Source organism: Rhipicephalus sanguineus, chromosome 9, assembly GCF_013339695.2.
Source record: "Rhipicephalus sanguineus isolate Rsan-2018 chromosome 9, BIME_Rsan_1.4, whole genome shotgun sequence".
Lineage (NCBI taxonomy): Eukaryota > Metazoa > Arthropoda > Arachnida > Ixodida > Ixodidae > Rhipicephalus > Rhipicephalus sanguineus.
In genome coordinates this window covers 9,067,719-9,083,912 of record NC_051184.2, presented here as the reverse complement: position 1 = coordinate 9,083,912, position 16,194 = coordinate 9,067,719, and the positions used below count along the sequence as shown (strand labels likewise).

General features: G+C 45.2%; 1 protein-coding gene across 1 annotated transcript; it reads right to left on the bottom strand.

The window, feature by feature from the left end:
- Positions 1-749: 749 nt before the first annotated feature.
- On the bottom strand, positions 750-7,707 carry LOC125759903 (carbohydrate sulfotransferase 8-like). The gene is made up of 3 exons (XM_049419354.1): positions 7,669-7,707; positions 6,133-7,004; positions 750-993 (listed from the first exon to the last, which is right to left on the bottom strand). Exons 1-3 carry the CDS (start codon positions 7,705-7,707, stop codon positions 750-752), a joined length of 1,155 nt encoding a protein of 384 aa, XP_049275311.1.
- Positions 7,708-16,194: the final 8,487 nt, after the last annotated feature.

The following is a 16,194-nucleotide window of genomic DNA, read 5'->3' as shown; positions in this document are numbered from 1 at the left end:
CCGTAGCCAGCCGAAATTCGCTGAGGGAAACGAGGTGAGCGCAAACGTCGTTCGTCATTCGAGGGTGGCCGATACGAGAACCCAGATCGCCGTGTGCCTCTGTATTCGTCGGAATCTGCCGAATTAACTGATGGTTGCCATGGAGCCAGAGGGGTTCGTGCGCGTTCTGCGTCTCTTGCATAGCTGTCCTGGAAGTCGCTGGGGTCATGAGAGATTCGCTGACACCGAAACAGTTCTTCTCTCACGATCTGCCGTATTGTCGACGCCAGGTCATTGGGCGTCATTGTGTCGACACTAGCCACCGTCGGGACGTTAGAGAGACGGCCAAATTTTGGCGCTATCCGTCGCATCTTTAGCGTTTCAAATGTGCGACAATGCTGCATCACGTCGGACACGGAGGCCAGGCTCTCTTTTCCGATCAGGAAATTGTACACATCTTCCGCTATCCCCTTCAGAACGTGTCCAACCTTATCTTCTTCAGTCATCCTGGCATCCACTATGTTACACAGCTTCAAAATTTCTTCAATGTATGTGGTACACGTTTCACCAGGAAGCTGTGTCCTATGAGCCAATGTCTGCTCCGCCCGCTTCTCCTTCGCGTTGGAATCACCGAAGCACTTCTGTACTTCCTCAACGAAACAATCCCAAGATGTGAACATGTCTTCGTGGTTTTCGTACCACATGAGAGCTGTGTTAGTCAGTGAAAATACAACATGACTGAGCTGCTCTGACGAATTCCAGCCGTTGCTTCAGCTCACCCTCTTGTATTTCTTCAGCCACTCGTCCACGTCTTCTCCAGAGGTCCCGCCAAAGTTCGGCGGAACTCGATAGTAAGGCAAGGAACCTATCGCTGTCGCCCTCGAAGCACCAGCGCTCTGGTCGTGAGACATCTCGATCGGCGATGGTGGGAGTCCGGCAAGACGGCGGCTGCGGCGAAGTCCAGGTAGTAGTGCTTCCGTCGTGGGGTTCGTCGTACCCCGCACCTCCACCAATCTGTTACGTGCACAGGAGATGTTTAAGGGGTGTTTAATGAGCACCGAGGCACAAAAGACCGTGGTGTTCGCAGGAGCAGCGTCGTCGTCCTCTTCCTCTTCCCCTGCTTCTCTCGTTTTCCCCTGGCAGTGACACTTCGTAACAATATCATCATTATCAGTTTAAGTAAGGATTTCCCAGAATTTTCTCAGACACCTCCAATTAGTTTTGTACGAGGATAGCCCCGCCCATTGGCGCTGCCCGTTGGTGCTAAGCCGCGTGCACGGTACCTTAATGACATTTTGTGCGCGCTTTGTCCCTGCGAAAACATGCGACATCGTGTGATTCGGCTAGCCTTTCATGTTTCTACTTTTCGTAATACGCCTCACTGTATCAAACTACGACGAACACGCGAATGTTCCACGTGAAGTACGGTAGACCTGGTAGCAACCAGACTCTAATGTAGTTTATGTTACGGCCCGGCGAATATACTTCTCCTCCTAATACCAAAACTGATGGTCGTTAACCAGTTTGGCATAACCGGTATGCTACACTGTACAGGGGGAAGGGATGGGGGAGATTGAAAGAAGAGTAAAAAAAAAAGAGAGAAAGAGAGGGGAGCACAGAGGGGAACTTGAGCAATGCCTTGGTTGTTTGAAATTCTCGATGACTTTTCAAGATGACATTGGAGAATTGTTTCTAGTGTCATCGTTCTGTTGTGAAGACGAGCGAGAGCGAATGAGAGGGATCGTCTCTGCGCAGCGTAGCGAGGACAGTCGCAGAATATGTACTGCAAGGTCTCCTTGGTGCCACAGGCGTCGCAAGGAGCGTTCAATAATTAAACGCCTATGCGCTTAATTGGTCAACCTGGCAATGAAACACTGCAAGACGTTCTTACAAAGACATTTCCCGGAATAATTTCAATTACCTTCGCGTTTTCAGTCAAGGAAAGAAGCGCCCGTCAAAGAAGCAAAAAGCAGGCGACACATAAGCGTCGCGTTCCTGTTTGCTGCCTTCCTTTCGTCCCATCAGCAAGTTCTGTCTTCTTTCATTTCCTAATCATAAAACGATCCGTCCAAAGTAGCATCATGTCTAAGTTACACGTGCCTTTTTCTGTTCGTCACTGTGACAAACTTCTTGTTGGCAAATCTTGTCGATTATTGTCATGGGCGGCGGGCATACTATCCAATTTGGTTACTCCGCTTAACTCAGTTACCCCGGTGAAAGCCCTTGAATGTATAAGATTACATTATCTAGCTAAGCGCTTTTACGATGACTATTTGACGTCTCGGTGACAGAAACTACACTTAGGCTAGCTGCTGTAATGATTTATCTTTGTATTAAACTGCCTTAGTGCGCTCGGCGATAGCACTCCGAGTTGACACAGCTGCCACGCTGACAGCCAACTAAATTTAAACTCAAATTTCAAAGCCAACGCCACTGCGTACGCGAAGTTTCATTAGCGATCCAAACGGCTGCTGACGACAGTCTGTCAATTAGTCAGCAGAATTTCAAGCAGCGCGCAAGCAGCTGCATGCCTTGCACCCCTAACACGGGTTTTTCTTCTATGTAGCGTGCTTATAGTCATATACATCATCGCCAGAGAGGATGCTTGAAAGCAAAGCCACGAAATAATCGCATGTCTATGGTTTGAGATGTTCAAAAGAGTTTGAAACGTTCAAGAGACGTTCTGGGATATTAACTTCCAGCTCGTCGCAGTCACTCACTAGTGTGATACCCGTGTCACACGGGAATGTTTAATATCATTTGTACCTATACTCGGCAACAACTTATACTGACACTGGAGCGAAGGCCACGGAGGCGGGGCTTCCGCACATTCGTGTTGCTCCGCAAGGCAGCTTGCGGCTCATTTCGGTTTTGCTCGCTCGCATCGTTAACACGTTTAGATGTGAATCCAAAAATGAGAATGGGAGAAACATTTGGATTGTTCAGTGTATATTTTAGTGTCATATTGCGAGTATATTTTTCTTGAAGAACTAAACAGCGCCTTTGCGGCCGCACACTGACCCACTACTTCATGGACGCCATGTTTAGTTTGGAAAATGGGCGTGCTGAAAAAGTGGTGCTGTCTAAGGAAGGCGTTCTTGCGAAGTGAACAATAACTGTATTTTACCGAGCACTTCCCGCAACTGTTTGAGTCTCATAATAAATAAAGCGGTATTTATTTCAGCAAAGCAAATGAGAAAATTATCAGTCAACTTAAGTACTATTTTTCGGTGCGGTAGCAGGCATGCGTTTAGGTTCTGTAGCGTCCACAGTGTTGTCAAGAAACGTCGCCGAGTATAACGACATTCGACACGCGAAATGAGATTACGTGCCGTGCGCTGCTAACACGGCAGGAGATAATGTCATTTGCAGACCATGGCAATCGCGATGCGGTGACGACTGGAATGAACAAAAAAGGTCACAGCGTGTGTAAAGAATGTTACTACGCGTATGAACTGTTAGTGAAAACTGTTTTCAGCAAATGTCTGTCAGACCGCGTTGACGCCATCGGTCGCATGCATTCTGTACTCATGACTACTGAGCACTTGGCATGACATGGCCTGCAACGCTCTTGACACTGTTGCTGGAAACGAGGATACTCAAGCTTTTGAGAATTATTAAGTTAAATTGCTGTGCAAAAAATAATACTGTGCACTTGAAAATAAAACTTGTTAATTACTGAATTGAATTGTTTACCATTTATTATATAATTTATTCACGGCCCCTCTTCGGTGAGGGTACTCGTTTGCAACGAAAATGCATCCGAATGAGTTTAGAGAACTCATTCCTTTGCACAAATCATTTTTGTTTAATGTCATTACAGGCGCTCGTGCAACAGCCAGCTAACCACATAAATGTAAATGTCATTAGGTACGATTTACGTTTGTACAGCACTGAAACAAACTTTCACCTGTGACAGGGGTATAACACGCTAAAAGACTTGTGTGTAAAACTTTCACCCGTGGGCATACTACAATGCTATGTGTAGGAGGAATTAATATTGCATTGAAACTAATGTCATCCTTGTTTCTTTTCCCCCCGCATGCGGTAACTGTGTGCGAGGTCCGATGTCTGAAGAGAGACGTGCGCAGATCTCAAAGGCCATGCATTGGTAGCATAGCGTCTCATTGTGTCGCGTTCTCGCACGTGCCTTATCTCCTTGCGTATAACTAGCGTTAGTTAGCTCTGTTTTAAGCTTGATACTGTTGGCTTAATTATGGTTAACTTCGGCTAATGTTTGCTGCTATTGCCTGAATAATGAGAAAAGGTGAATAGATGTTGGCTAATGCTGGTTATTTCCTTTTCCAACACCATCATTTTCTTATTCAACCTCAGTCATTTGACTAAGTCGTCTACCAACATTTTACTTTGTTCTGATATTGTTAATGCGCAATTTCCTTAGAACTGAAAATTAGGCTATTTGGCTCAGCTTTAAGTGCAATATAAAAATTTACAGAGAATCGTTACGTGTGGGTACGCTCACAAAATCTTGTTTGCTTTCTCAAATGTTAGCGCAACTGCTCATTCCTTAGTTGTCGTCTGAAGGGGTAGTACATGTTTAGCGAACACAACAGAATTAATTAATGACGACAGAAATAATTAATGTCGATAGTTTTTTCAATTGTTCTTTAGAATATAATGAGCTGCATGACGTATTTCTGTACAGTGCGTATAGCTTACAAGCGCGCTCTACAGACACAAAAAAAGTTTGGACAAGGTACGTCCCTGTGGCGTTTGGACGCCAACAGGGACGTACCCAACGGCGCAGGGGGATCACCTCGAGATCTACGACTTTTACTCGCACGAATTATCTGTAAAACGTAGATGGTTTTTCTCATTACCAATCCCTGCTGCTTGTGATGAACTGTTCCTATAAACAACGCATAACATTGCAGCTGTCATTGCTGCACATCTGCGAAAATGACGTCACAACACACGTGATCAGGCTTCGCGATATTGAAAGTGGTAACACTGAGACGTGTAGTTAACGCAGCCAGGGACATTGTAATCTTCCCAAACACAATAAAGTATCATTCAGTATCACCGTGTACTTATGCATTTAGTGTATCTGTAGTTATTTTACAATAGACTTTTACTTTGCTTGCTGCGAAAAACTCATTATATTCGTGGTATACACTATCTATGTTATGAGGCGAGGTTCGCGCACTTCCAGCAAAAAAAAAAAGAATGAACGAGACTTAACACAAGAATTTTTTTTAGTTTCTGTATTAAAATGTTAAAATAAACGCTGAGCAACTTACCTACGCTCTATGAGCAACTCGTTACAAGAAGCGTCGCGTTCAACAATTTCGCTTGTTGCACTACACACTCAGAACTTCAGCCAGGAAGTACTTCAATACCACTTGCACGCAACAGAACATCGTCAACGACGTGCAAATTTCTTCTATAGACGTTGCGCCTATTGGTCTACTTTTTCCACCCGGCCGCTTTAGAAAATGTTCCTCACACACAGCCTACGCAGTGAGTGCCCGAGAGGTGCGAGACGATTTTGTCAGCACAGGCTCTTGTTTTGTTTTCACAGTTCGCGACGCCCCTCACCACATTGCGATAGCATTGCCTGCTGGAAGCGAGAATATCTTAGTCCAGGCTGACAGAAAGTTCACGGAAGTCAACGAGAAGCATAGTGCGATGTATCGTGTACGGTTCAAAATAATCATGCTCCATGCTCATATAACAAGCCAGTGCACAGCAAAAACATGAAGCGGTCATGGTTGGGTATCCTTCTCCGTTGCCTTTCCATATTACACAAACTCCACGACACCATTACTCACATATTCAACACACATAAAACACATTCTTCAAATACAAGAGTGGGTGAAAGTCCGATTAATTAATCGTAAGCTCCTCATTATTTTGCTTGAGTGGGTAGTCGTTGCTCTTTGGTGCGTTGACATATCAGAGGCACCATGCAGCTTCGGCACAGGAACGCAATAGATTGTTCACGTGACGGGCGACTGCGCACTGCCATGCAATTATGTGAAGCCGAACGCATATTTATCACCTTAGGTTTCATCCTCAGTTTCGTTGGCCGCATTGAGGTAATCTTCCGCACTATAACCGAACATCATGAAATCCACGGCGTAGATAGAGTACAGCCTCTCCACTTTCGATCTCGGAAGCCGAGCAAAGTACGATAGGGACACATTCTTGGTGTCACTGGGTCCCTTGTTCGCCCACAACTGCGAGCGATTAGTCATTCCAAGCGCACTGTACATCACCGGCACGTCTTCCAAGGTGCCCACGAAATCGTACGGAACGAGACATGGCTCGCAACGATCGCTGTAACGTTGCCAGTGCAAGTCGTAGTTTGACGGTCTGATGCTCAGGAGGAGATCAACGAATTCCTCGAACGCGATGAGATCTTTGCGCCTATCCACGTTCTCGGCCCCTCTGAAACGAACCATGGCGTCGTTCCAGTACCTGTAGTAGAAGTACTTCCCCGTCGGCACCGTTCTTCTCGTCTTGTCTTCAAAGAAAGACACGAGACGTTCGAAAGGGTGTCGTACGAACATCACCTTAAAAGCGCTGGCCAGATCGCTGGCTTTGACGTCGTTTCTGTACAACACGAACGGAAGCCCCATGGCTTTGTAGACATAGTAGTGCATAGTCGATTCGGTGTACTTGCCGCGGTGACTCTCGTTTAGGCTTAGCAGTAGAGTCTTGAGGCTCGTGTTGGCAACCTTGGGAATCGAGCAGTACAGTACGCTGCGATTGTTGCGTGGATTTACCGCGTATAAAAGGTGCTTGTAGTTCTTGTAGATAATGTTCAACGCTCCCGCTGCCGTCTGGTTCATTTTCTCCAACCTCCCGTTCTGTTGTTCGGCGTAGCGTCGACAAAACTCGCGCACGCGTTCCGTGAGGTCTTGGACATCGTGACTCGGCACCTCGGTGCTTGCGACTCCGATAGTTCTGTACTCTTTGAGTGTACTGTCAGGGATTGTTGGCCGATACCCTCTGGTTTGCGAATCGTAGACCCTCTGAACAGATATTCTAAATCGTGGAAGCTGTGGAAAAGAACGGGAAAAAGACTTTAAAGGCGGCAGTAGACAATGTCCGCGACATGTAGTTAGTTCCAGAAGCCTTGCACAATGATTATATACTTGGGTTAAGTTGTAAGCTAATTGATTGTTCCAAAGCTAGTCTGGCAAATATCCCATTTCATGAAGCCACTATGTTTAAGCTTTCGACAATTTAGGGCATCTGTCAAATGGTGAGAAAGTATTTGTCAACGCCTTCGGATAATCAATTATTCCATTCCTTAATGAAAGAAAGCAGCTTAAATATGCATGTTTACTTTCACGACTGCCATTTTCTATTCCCGCTTTTTCGTTTAGCTGTGTCGTCATATTTTTTTTTCTGGCATTACCAGAAAAAATCTAATCTGAAATTGCCAGCGGTAGTTCAGGTTGTTAAAGCTTATTTATTCATTATTCGCTCTACGATCACGTCATAAACTTCACCAGTCGCAATGTTTTCTTTTCTAACAGTGACAGCAAATATTGAACACGTCTCTGAGCCTCGCACCCTTAAAAAAGAGTTGTATTTGCTAACTCTGAGGTCGTAAATGGCTGTCACAACATTCACTATTTTTTTTAATAACTGCAGGTAGTAACTGCCAAGTAAGTAAGTTTACTACCATGACGTTTACTGCTTACAGTTGCTACTTACAGGGAAGTAGTAATACAAAGTTATCAGCTTCACTACCATGACATTCACTGCCTATTTTACACCTATTTGGTTGGTCCGTGCCAATGACAGTGTCATATCAACTCGAGTTAATTACAAAAATATAAGCTCAAATAAAGAAAGTGAAGGTATAGTTGATTGGTTTATGGCGTTTGACGTTCCAAAGTGACTCAGGCTATGAGAGACGCCGTAGTGTTAACGCCATGCTCTTGTTGCGCAATTAATAATCGGTTATTTTTTCATGCGCTTGCCTGGTAAATACACAATACAATGATATCTTCAAAAAACAACGTATACCCAGCCACATGAACAAACCATAAGCGAGAACGCGCACAGACAGGATGACAAGGCTTCTACGCACTGTTGCAGGCGTTACCCAAAAAAAGTGACTAAATACGTTACTCGTTACGCTAACAATAAATGAACGCGTTGCCGCCATACGTTAGCTCTTAAAAAAGGTAACGCGTTACCGTTACAGTTACCAAGAAAAGTAACGGACGTTACTTCTGCCGTTACACAATGGTTAGAAATTTTTAATCACCGCATTTTCGCTGCAGGAATCGCTGCAGGAATATAGCTGATATTTATATTTCACGTATAACGTCTAGCCCAAACGACAATTTTACGCGAAGTACTGATTTAGTGAGAATAAGTTCCACAGTGTGTCGTACCTTGGCAAGAGTAGTGACCAGAAGTCGTCTCTACAGTTACATGTGATATCTTCAAACACTGTAGCACATGATAAAGCCATTTTTCTCAGTGTAACATTAAACACAAAATGACATTTCATCATTAACGTTCTCCCTAAAGAAAACAACACAACTCTCAGCAAACTTACGCTAATTCTGACGATGTGCTTCTACTAACAAGACAGATTCTCAAATGGTCATAAAGAAATGCTTAAACGACTTAGTACCGGGGAAAAATATCTGCACACATATGCAATTTTTCCTCTTGAACCTGTATAATTGCCGCAAAAATTGCGAGCCTTTGTGTGAAGGTGTCAGCCTCGTTTGTGGCAAAATTTAATAACTCTAAAAACGTGCACCCGCGGTTGCCGATAGAAAGAAGCAAATTTCATTTTGAAAACAAAGTTAACGCGCTAGCTTATTGCGAGGAGAATTTTTAATAACTACAACTTGTAGATTTTAAGCAACAGCTGAATTTCAAAGCTGTCATCTGAAAGACTGCCTCGCTTCTTAGTGAATACGTCCGCACCTACGCTAAATAAGCGCTCGACGTACGCATCGGATGGTACTCTTAACGCCTGGCGGGCCGACAGCAGTCCGCCGCTGCGACAAACAAACGCCGGGGCGAGCTCTGCAATAGCGGCGCCTCTGAGACGCAGTTTTGTGTAAAACTCCTGGGATAAGTGGGGGAAAAAAAAGTAACGCGTACCGTGACACCTCATGTTACCAAAAAATGTTAGCGTAAGTACTTTACCCGTTACAGTTCCGAAATGGTAACGAGTACGTTACTAAGTTACTGAAAAAGGTAACGCGCTGCCGGTAACGCCGTTACTTGTAACGCGTTACCACCAACACTGCTTCTACGCGACGTGTGCTCTAACATAAACTTCAAAGGCTATATAAAACTCTACTTTGGGGTAGCACACGTTCTACCGGGGAGCAGTCACAAACTTAGACGCATAATCGATTTTTTGGATCCAAATTCTGCTTCCGTATGCGTGTACCATGAGAGAGCACAAAACTGCTAGTCCGACATAATCAAGAAAATTGTAGTTTGCCTGAACTTTACGCATTACTGTCACAATTACAGCATAGCATGCGACAGCCAGTAGAGGTATAGCAATGCTTTCTGACCTCTCACGTGCCCGAGTTGTACCCTTTACTAACACTGACACGCTGAGTAGTAATGACAACGTTTACTACCTCTCATATGCATTTCTATAGCAGTAAAGCGTTAGCTGCACGTAGTAAAGTTGACATGGGGAGAGTAAATGCAGCTGTTACTAACTCTTTACTGCCTTTTTTTAGGCGCGCAGAATGCTTGATTTATAGAGCTCATATGCGCCTACGTTAGAGAAGCTTCTGTTCTTTATTTGCTGTAAAGCATGCTATAATTCAGTTCCGTAGTGACAGTTTTCATTTCAGTTTGATGGAACCAATTTACATCCAAGTTTCACCTTTATGGCTCATAAACGCATGCTTCACTGTTCAAAAGACACAGAAAGACACAGAAAGTTTTCGTCATAATAGATTACCAACTTGCCCAGCGCTCAGTTCTCTAAATCACTTACAAAACACGAATATTCTTGGCTACCTACCCTTGCACGTATAGAGTGAGCAATAATCCAGGAAGAAAATTTTATAAAACAATATGTGGGCTATTCCTACCTGCACAAAGACAGTCGTGAGGACGAAAAGACATCCACAAACGCACAGACACGTGAATGTCCATCGCTCACAGCTCGGTGACGGTCCGTTCATGTTTCAAGGGAAGGCCCACTTCATATCTTGAATGTCACACATGCACTGAAAGTTTCATCGCGTTCAGGTCCCTTGCACTTTTCATAACATTCAGTAGCAAGTCGTCACCCGTGGCCTGCTCACGAACAAAGTGCAGATCGATATTTTCTGAGGAAACACTATCACGGCTTTTGCTGCGACTTTGTCCGTGGTGTTAATTCGCGAATGACTTGATCTGTGGTAGTTCGCCGTTCGGCCGATAGCTTGTGCGGGATGTAGTAAGCGCCACAGTTCACGTGTTTTAAAGCACAGCTCCATTGCCTGCAGCTCTAGAAAGCTAAACTTTGTGAGGGATGTCTTCACCAGAAATGGGACGGAAGACTATTATCGACTATCCTAGCTCCGCTTCTAAGCCCACTCATACATTTTTAAAGGCCACTTTCACAACAAGAAAATTGATATTCGAAGCTTTCGCTATGTTTCCAAGTTCCTTTCACTTTTAGGCCCATCTAAGCCCTTCGTTTCTTGTTATGCCTGAGATGTTCGCAATTGGTCCAACATGTTTAGAAAATGACACGAAAGGGCTTCCATGATAAATTTTGCTCTCCGTTGGCGCGTCTGCTCAGCTTTAAAAACTGTCGTTGATTATATGCTATCTGACCGAAAAAACGGAAAACACACTGATTTTATATAAACGTTCTCACTCTCTTCACGTGCATCCACTGTCTTAGGAAACCGGTCATGCTTAGGTGACGACGCCGTTGGACGACAATGATGGTATTCACGAGCGTTAACACACGACTCACTTGGTTGTTTGCTTGTTTGTCTTTTAGTTGTTCGCTTTTGCCGACCGCCTATTCATCAAGGTTACAAACTACTTATGCTTATCTATCAAGACCTGACGCTTGATATCTGTGCTACAGCATTCGCAGGCCCCACACAGGTAACCGCGATAAACATAATCCAGGCTGTCGAGCAGCACCGCTGTGTCTACGCTCACAAGGTTCACACACACGCCGGCGGACTCGCTGTATGTCTTGAACTGTTTCCGGGTAAACAACTCATCCCGTTCGCATCCATCACGGAGAATCTTCGGACGCTGCTTTCAACCGAATAATTCCGTGCATTCGATGGACAAGACTTCGATCGGTCATCCTGTGTCCTGTTCTTGTTTTTGCTTTTCAAGCCATGTGTCAGTTGGCCAGTCTCTTAGAATACGCAGTGGACTTCTTTACTGTTCCGCCTTTCTGTCAAGAGAGAGGCAAGCTGCGTGAGGACGATTCGCTCAGGTCATATTCTCGGAGCAAGTGAACGCCGTTTTCCGCGGGTTTCCCTTCAGGTGGAGCGAAGATGACCACGGGCGTGCAGCTCCGTTATAGCTCACGTTATGCCTACAGCTGCTGCAGCCGACGCGGCTCCTGCCGCTGCTCTTAGCGCGCGAAAGAAAAAAAAATGGCATCAAAACAACCCCTCGTTACGCCTAAGAACGCTCACTCACATACACACGCACACACTTAGATTTCTCCTCCTTTCCTCTTTCCTCCAAGAGACTGATGCTTTTTGGGCCCGAGCCTCTTTTTATTTCCTTCTCCCTTTTCGTGATCCCGAGCCCTTCGCACCCAGAGCCTTATTTCTTTTCTTTTTTGGTCCCAAAGACCTGCCGCTCTTCAATAGAGAGCCGTCAGAGCGCGCCGCGGTCTCAAAGCACCCGGCGTCTGCAGCCGCGAGCAGGTTTGCCGTACGCGTAATTTTTTTTCCTCTGGCGTCTCGTGTGTCTACCGATTCTGCAGAAATCACGACTCTCTTCGCAATCTCTGTTCTGTTCGGCTTCGTTCTCATTTTCCCGGTAGTTTTCGTACGTTTGAGCACTCGCGAGCCTTTTCGGCGGGGCCACGTTCATATAGACCCGCTTTTGGAAGGAAAGGAGCGTCGCTTCCGTTGCCGTCCTATAGCATGACTGTGTGCTCGCGTGGAGCACAGGTGAAGCGCTTGGCGAGCTTTTGATTTACACCTCCAACACTCTGGAACGAAGCGACGAGTCTAGGCACACTTTTCCCGCGTATATGGACGTCGTGACCGTGTGGTCATAGGAGACGGTGCATAAAAGTTTCGCGGCCAGGGAAGATGCGCTGGCAGCTGTTCGATTACAGCTATACGGGGAGCGCGTGCCACCTTTAACCCAGTTCATCAATAGTTTGATACGTGGAGATGAATCACGGTTTCCTGAGAGTGACAGAGGTAGAGGTAATAATTGAGCTGCAACGCTCTTTGGTACAGCCATATTTATGTACGCCCGGTGTCTTGCAGGGGTTTCGAGCCTTTGGCTGGTCCACAAAAATGTAGTAATTGGCAGCCTTCTCGAAACCTATGGCGACAAGATTGATGGAAGTTCGGCGACGCCTGCGTATTGCAGTGTGAATATTCGTACAGCAGAAACGATTTATAGCGCAAGAAATACCGACAGAAAAGAAGACAAGAGATGGCATACGAGCGCTTTTGATGTGGCCCAAATCGCCACAATTCGTATAGATCTCGTTATAACTGTCGGAATGATGTGACGGTACCCGTGTCTCTTGGAAATTAACCATCTACGATAAGATAAGCCATTGCTAAAGAAATAACTCTCACGCTTGTTTCGTACACTGCTTTCAAAATGGGTGCAGTTGTGTAGGATTCTGGGAAAATGCAGAATAACGGAAAGGTGGGCGAGTTGGTTAGGGTTCATAGTGTAATGTATGGGGCAGCGCTAGAACGAATACAAGGGCGAGAAAAGACAGGACATGCGCTGTATCCTGTCTTTTCTCGTCCTTGTATTCGTTCTAGCGCTGCCCCATACACTACGTTCTGGGAAAATGTTTATCGTTCAAGATGCATCAGAGATAGTAAACTTCGACCTTTTAGGGAACATATCGGGCAAGTAGTCGCGGTGAAACTTCAAGCATACATCTTATTCAGTGTCTACGTCTACCCACTTTTCGGTTGAACGAAAGAAGCATATTTGATCAAGGGCTCGTTTTCTTTTACAGCGAAAGCTGTTATGAGATCATTTCACCGGCCGTTTTTGGCGCCGTAGTTGTCCGCCGCCGCCGCCGCCGCCGCCGCCGCCGCCAGTGTCCGTAACCAGTATCGCTCGAAATAAAAAAAAAAACGAAATAAGAAAAAAATTCCAGGATGGAACGAGGTTCGAACCTGGGCCCTCTGCGTGGGAGCCCAGTATTCAACCTCTGAGCCATGCCGGTGCTTGAAACTGCTTTGCAAAAAGGTCCTATACAGGCTTCATGTCGGGAAAGAATCACATTAGCATATACAATATAGGGTGGTAGAAGAGTAAAATAAGCACCGAGCGTGCACAACGCTAATTCTGTAGCCAGACGTCACACAATGCGAATTGTGCAACGAGTAGGTTGTTGAATGCTTCCAACCCATTACAAAGGGCTTTGCCATAATTCTTCATCGTCATCAGGCACAGCATCAACAAATTGCGCATAATGCCTTACATGCGTTTAACAGGTACCACCGCTCTCCGTAGAATGACGAAAAATGGCACAGTGCCTGCTGCCCTACTTCTCAAAAATTACAATGATTTACAGCGTAGTGGGTTCCTCGCAAGTGCACTTGTATTGGTTGCCAAGGAAGCCGATAAGCGCATGATCCACTTCCTCGGGGTCTCAGTAAAATTACAATGATTTATAGTGTAGTGGGTTCCTCGCAAGTGCACTTGTATTGGTTGCCATGGAAGCCCATAAGCGCATGATCCATTTCCTCGGGGTCTCAGTAAAGTTCTTCGCCCGCCCCCGTCTCTCTCCCACGTCAACGTATGTTATACATCATGACGGGAGAGGGAAATAGTGACCGGGCGTCACCCAATGCAAATTACATAACTGGTGGGCCGTTTAAAGATTGCAACCCATTACAAAGGGCTGAGCCATAATTCTTCATCGTCATCAGTCGTCGCGTCAACAAAGTGCACATAATGCCTTACAGACGTGTAGCTGGTGCCTCACTTCTCCGCAGAATGACGAATAATCGCTTAGTAAGTGCTTCCCAACTTCACAAAAATTGTGATTTATGGCGTAGTGGGTACCTTTCTAGTGTACTTGTATTGTAGCCCCAAGAGAGCTTAACGGGCTCTAGAAACGCCGCTCTTCCAGCTTTCGCTGTGACTGTGCTGCGGTTTCAGCGCAGGCCTGGCGTTTTTTTTTTTGTTGCTGTTGTTTTTATATACAACGTAATGAAACCAATATACAATGAAGGCAAGGAGAGTACTGGGGACATTATTTGTAGTCTAACTGTAGTGCACTGTATACTGCAGTAATTATGATCTAAATATAAATACATTAAAGGGAACGAAAAGGCAACTTGCCCCGGTAGGCACCGAACCTACAACCTCTGGATAACGCGCCCGATGCTCTACCATTCGAGCTACAGCGGCTGTCGTCCTCCCTCAACTTGATTGGGTATTTCTGTGCATTTAAACCTGGGAGTATTAGCGGCGCTCGTAGCCATGACAAGTGCGGTATACCGTTTTTTTTTTTTGCCAGCTGGCGTCTCTTTTCGGTTGCCAGCCTAATTGGCTGAAATAGTTAATTAAGGAAAGCACATAGATAATGTTACGTAAGAAGAAACACAGAGAAATAAATTACATACACTACACTGACAGGGCGAGACTCGCCGGAAATCAATATGGCGACTTTCGCTTACCATATCCACGACCAAATCGCGAGGCGACCATATCCATGTGGCCTTTACAGCTGTGTGTTAGTGAATACCACACCATTTTTGTTATTGTGTTCTGGCTTTAATTTTCCGGCTATTAACAAATCTCGCTAGCTTCAATGCATGAAATTCACGACGTACAATGACTGGAAAACTATTTCGTAAGAAAAGCACAATAATCACTCATGCAGCCTGGGTCGCATGATTGTTTATTGTGCTTTTTTTTAAGGAATGATAAAGAGAATGACTACGCCTTCCCGTGAAAAGAATTTGTAAACGATATTTTTTATGAACAGTGCTTGTTGTACAGAAAGATCCCTGCGTACGAGAGAGAAAAAGAAGTGTGGCCGACATTTCATCTAGCGTTTATCGAGCTATACGACACTATTCTTGTTATGTAAAGAATGTCATGACTATCGCGTTCTCGCAGCAGCAAACTGATTATATAACCGGTGATGCAACAGCTCCAGCTAAGGGACTAAGTCATAACAAAAACGCGCATGAAATTCTCTTTTTTTTAGAATTCTGCAGACGTATGTCTTTTTATGTTCGGCGATATAAAAGAAAGATTTGAATGTCATGAAAGGAAGCCGCAAGGGAACATCACGAAGGAGCTGTCCACACGTCCAGACGTGCCGACAGCTGTGAAGGCCTCTTCGCGACCGCTCGTATCTTTGTAACAGAGACTTGATGCCGAAATATGAGCAAGTTTCGCATTGGGGTGAGTAGGGGGAGGAACTGTCGGCAGTCACGACCCTGTATTTTGTTCGCACGCTAAAACGTACGATAGAAGTGGAAAGGCGACAGGTAAATAGGGATTCCGCCTAGTCCCACCTCCCTTCCACGATACAAGCGAGTCCTTGATGAGAACATGCAGATTCAAAAGTGATGTCATTCAGCTACTGTCAGGTCTCAAAATGGTATACGTATCTACACAGCATCATCATCATTTTTTTTTTGCCAGTGCGGTGTAGCAGGCCAGAACAACCTATATTACCTGCCTGACCTCACTGCCTTTCCTGCAATGAAACATTTTACAGCCAAGCTTTATATGGCCAGGCGATACCAAAATTCGTCCATCCTACGTGCGCCAAAACTGCTTACGCGTATATGCCACATTTATTTATTTATTTATTTATTTATTTGGTTTGAATACATAGAAAACACGAAGACACAGAGGAAATAGGGAGGGAACAGGCTGACAACTGCCACCTAAAGGGGCACAACGCCTGCTTGCTCATTTGGGATAAATCTGGGAAATCCCACAACTCACCACTGGTCCACAAAGAATGAAGAAGAGAACACGGGCAGCAAACACCAGTTACGATTTCTGGTCGGACGTAACGAATATTTGAGAAAGACT

Excerpts from the sequence above, each read along its gene's own strand:
- LOC125759903 (XM_049419354.1), bottom strand. The coding sequence starts at position 7,707 with ATGGTAGTGAAGCTGATAACTTTGTATTACTACTTCCCT. Across the intron at positions 7,005-7,668 it reads CTTTGTATTACTACTTCCCT|CTTCCACGATTTAGAATATC; the intron begins GTAAGTAGCAAC and ends TCTTTTCCACAG. Across the intron at positions 994-6,132 it reads ACCAAGAATGTGTCCCTATC|ATTGGTGGAGGTGCGGGGTA; the intron begins GTACTTTGCTCG and ends TGCACGTAACAG.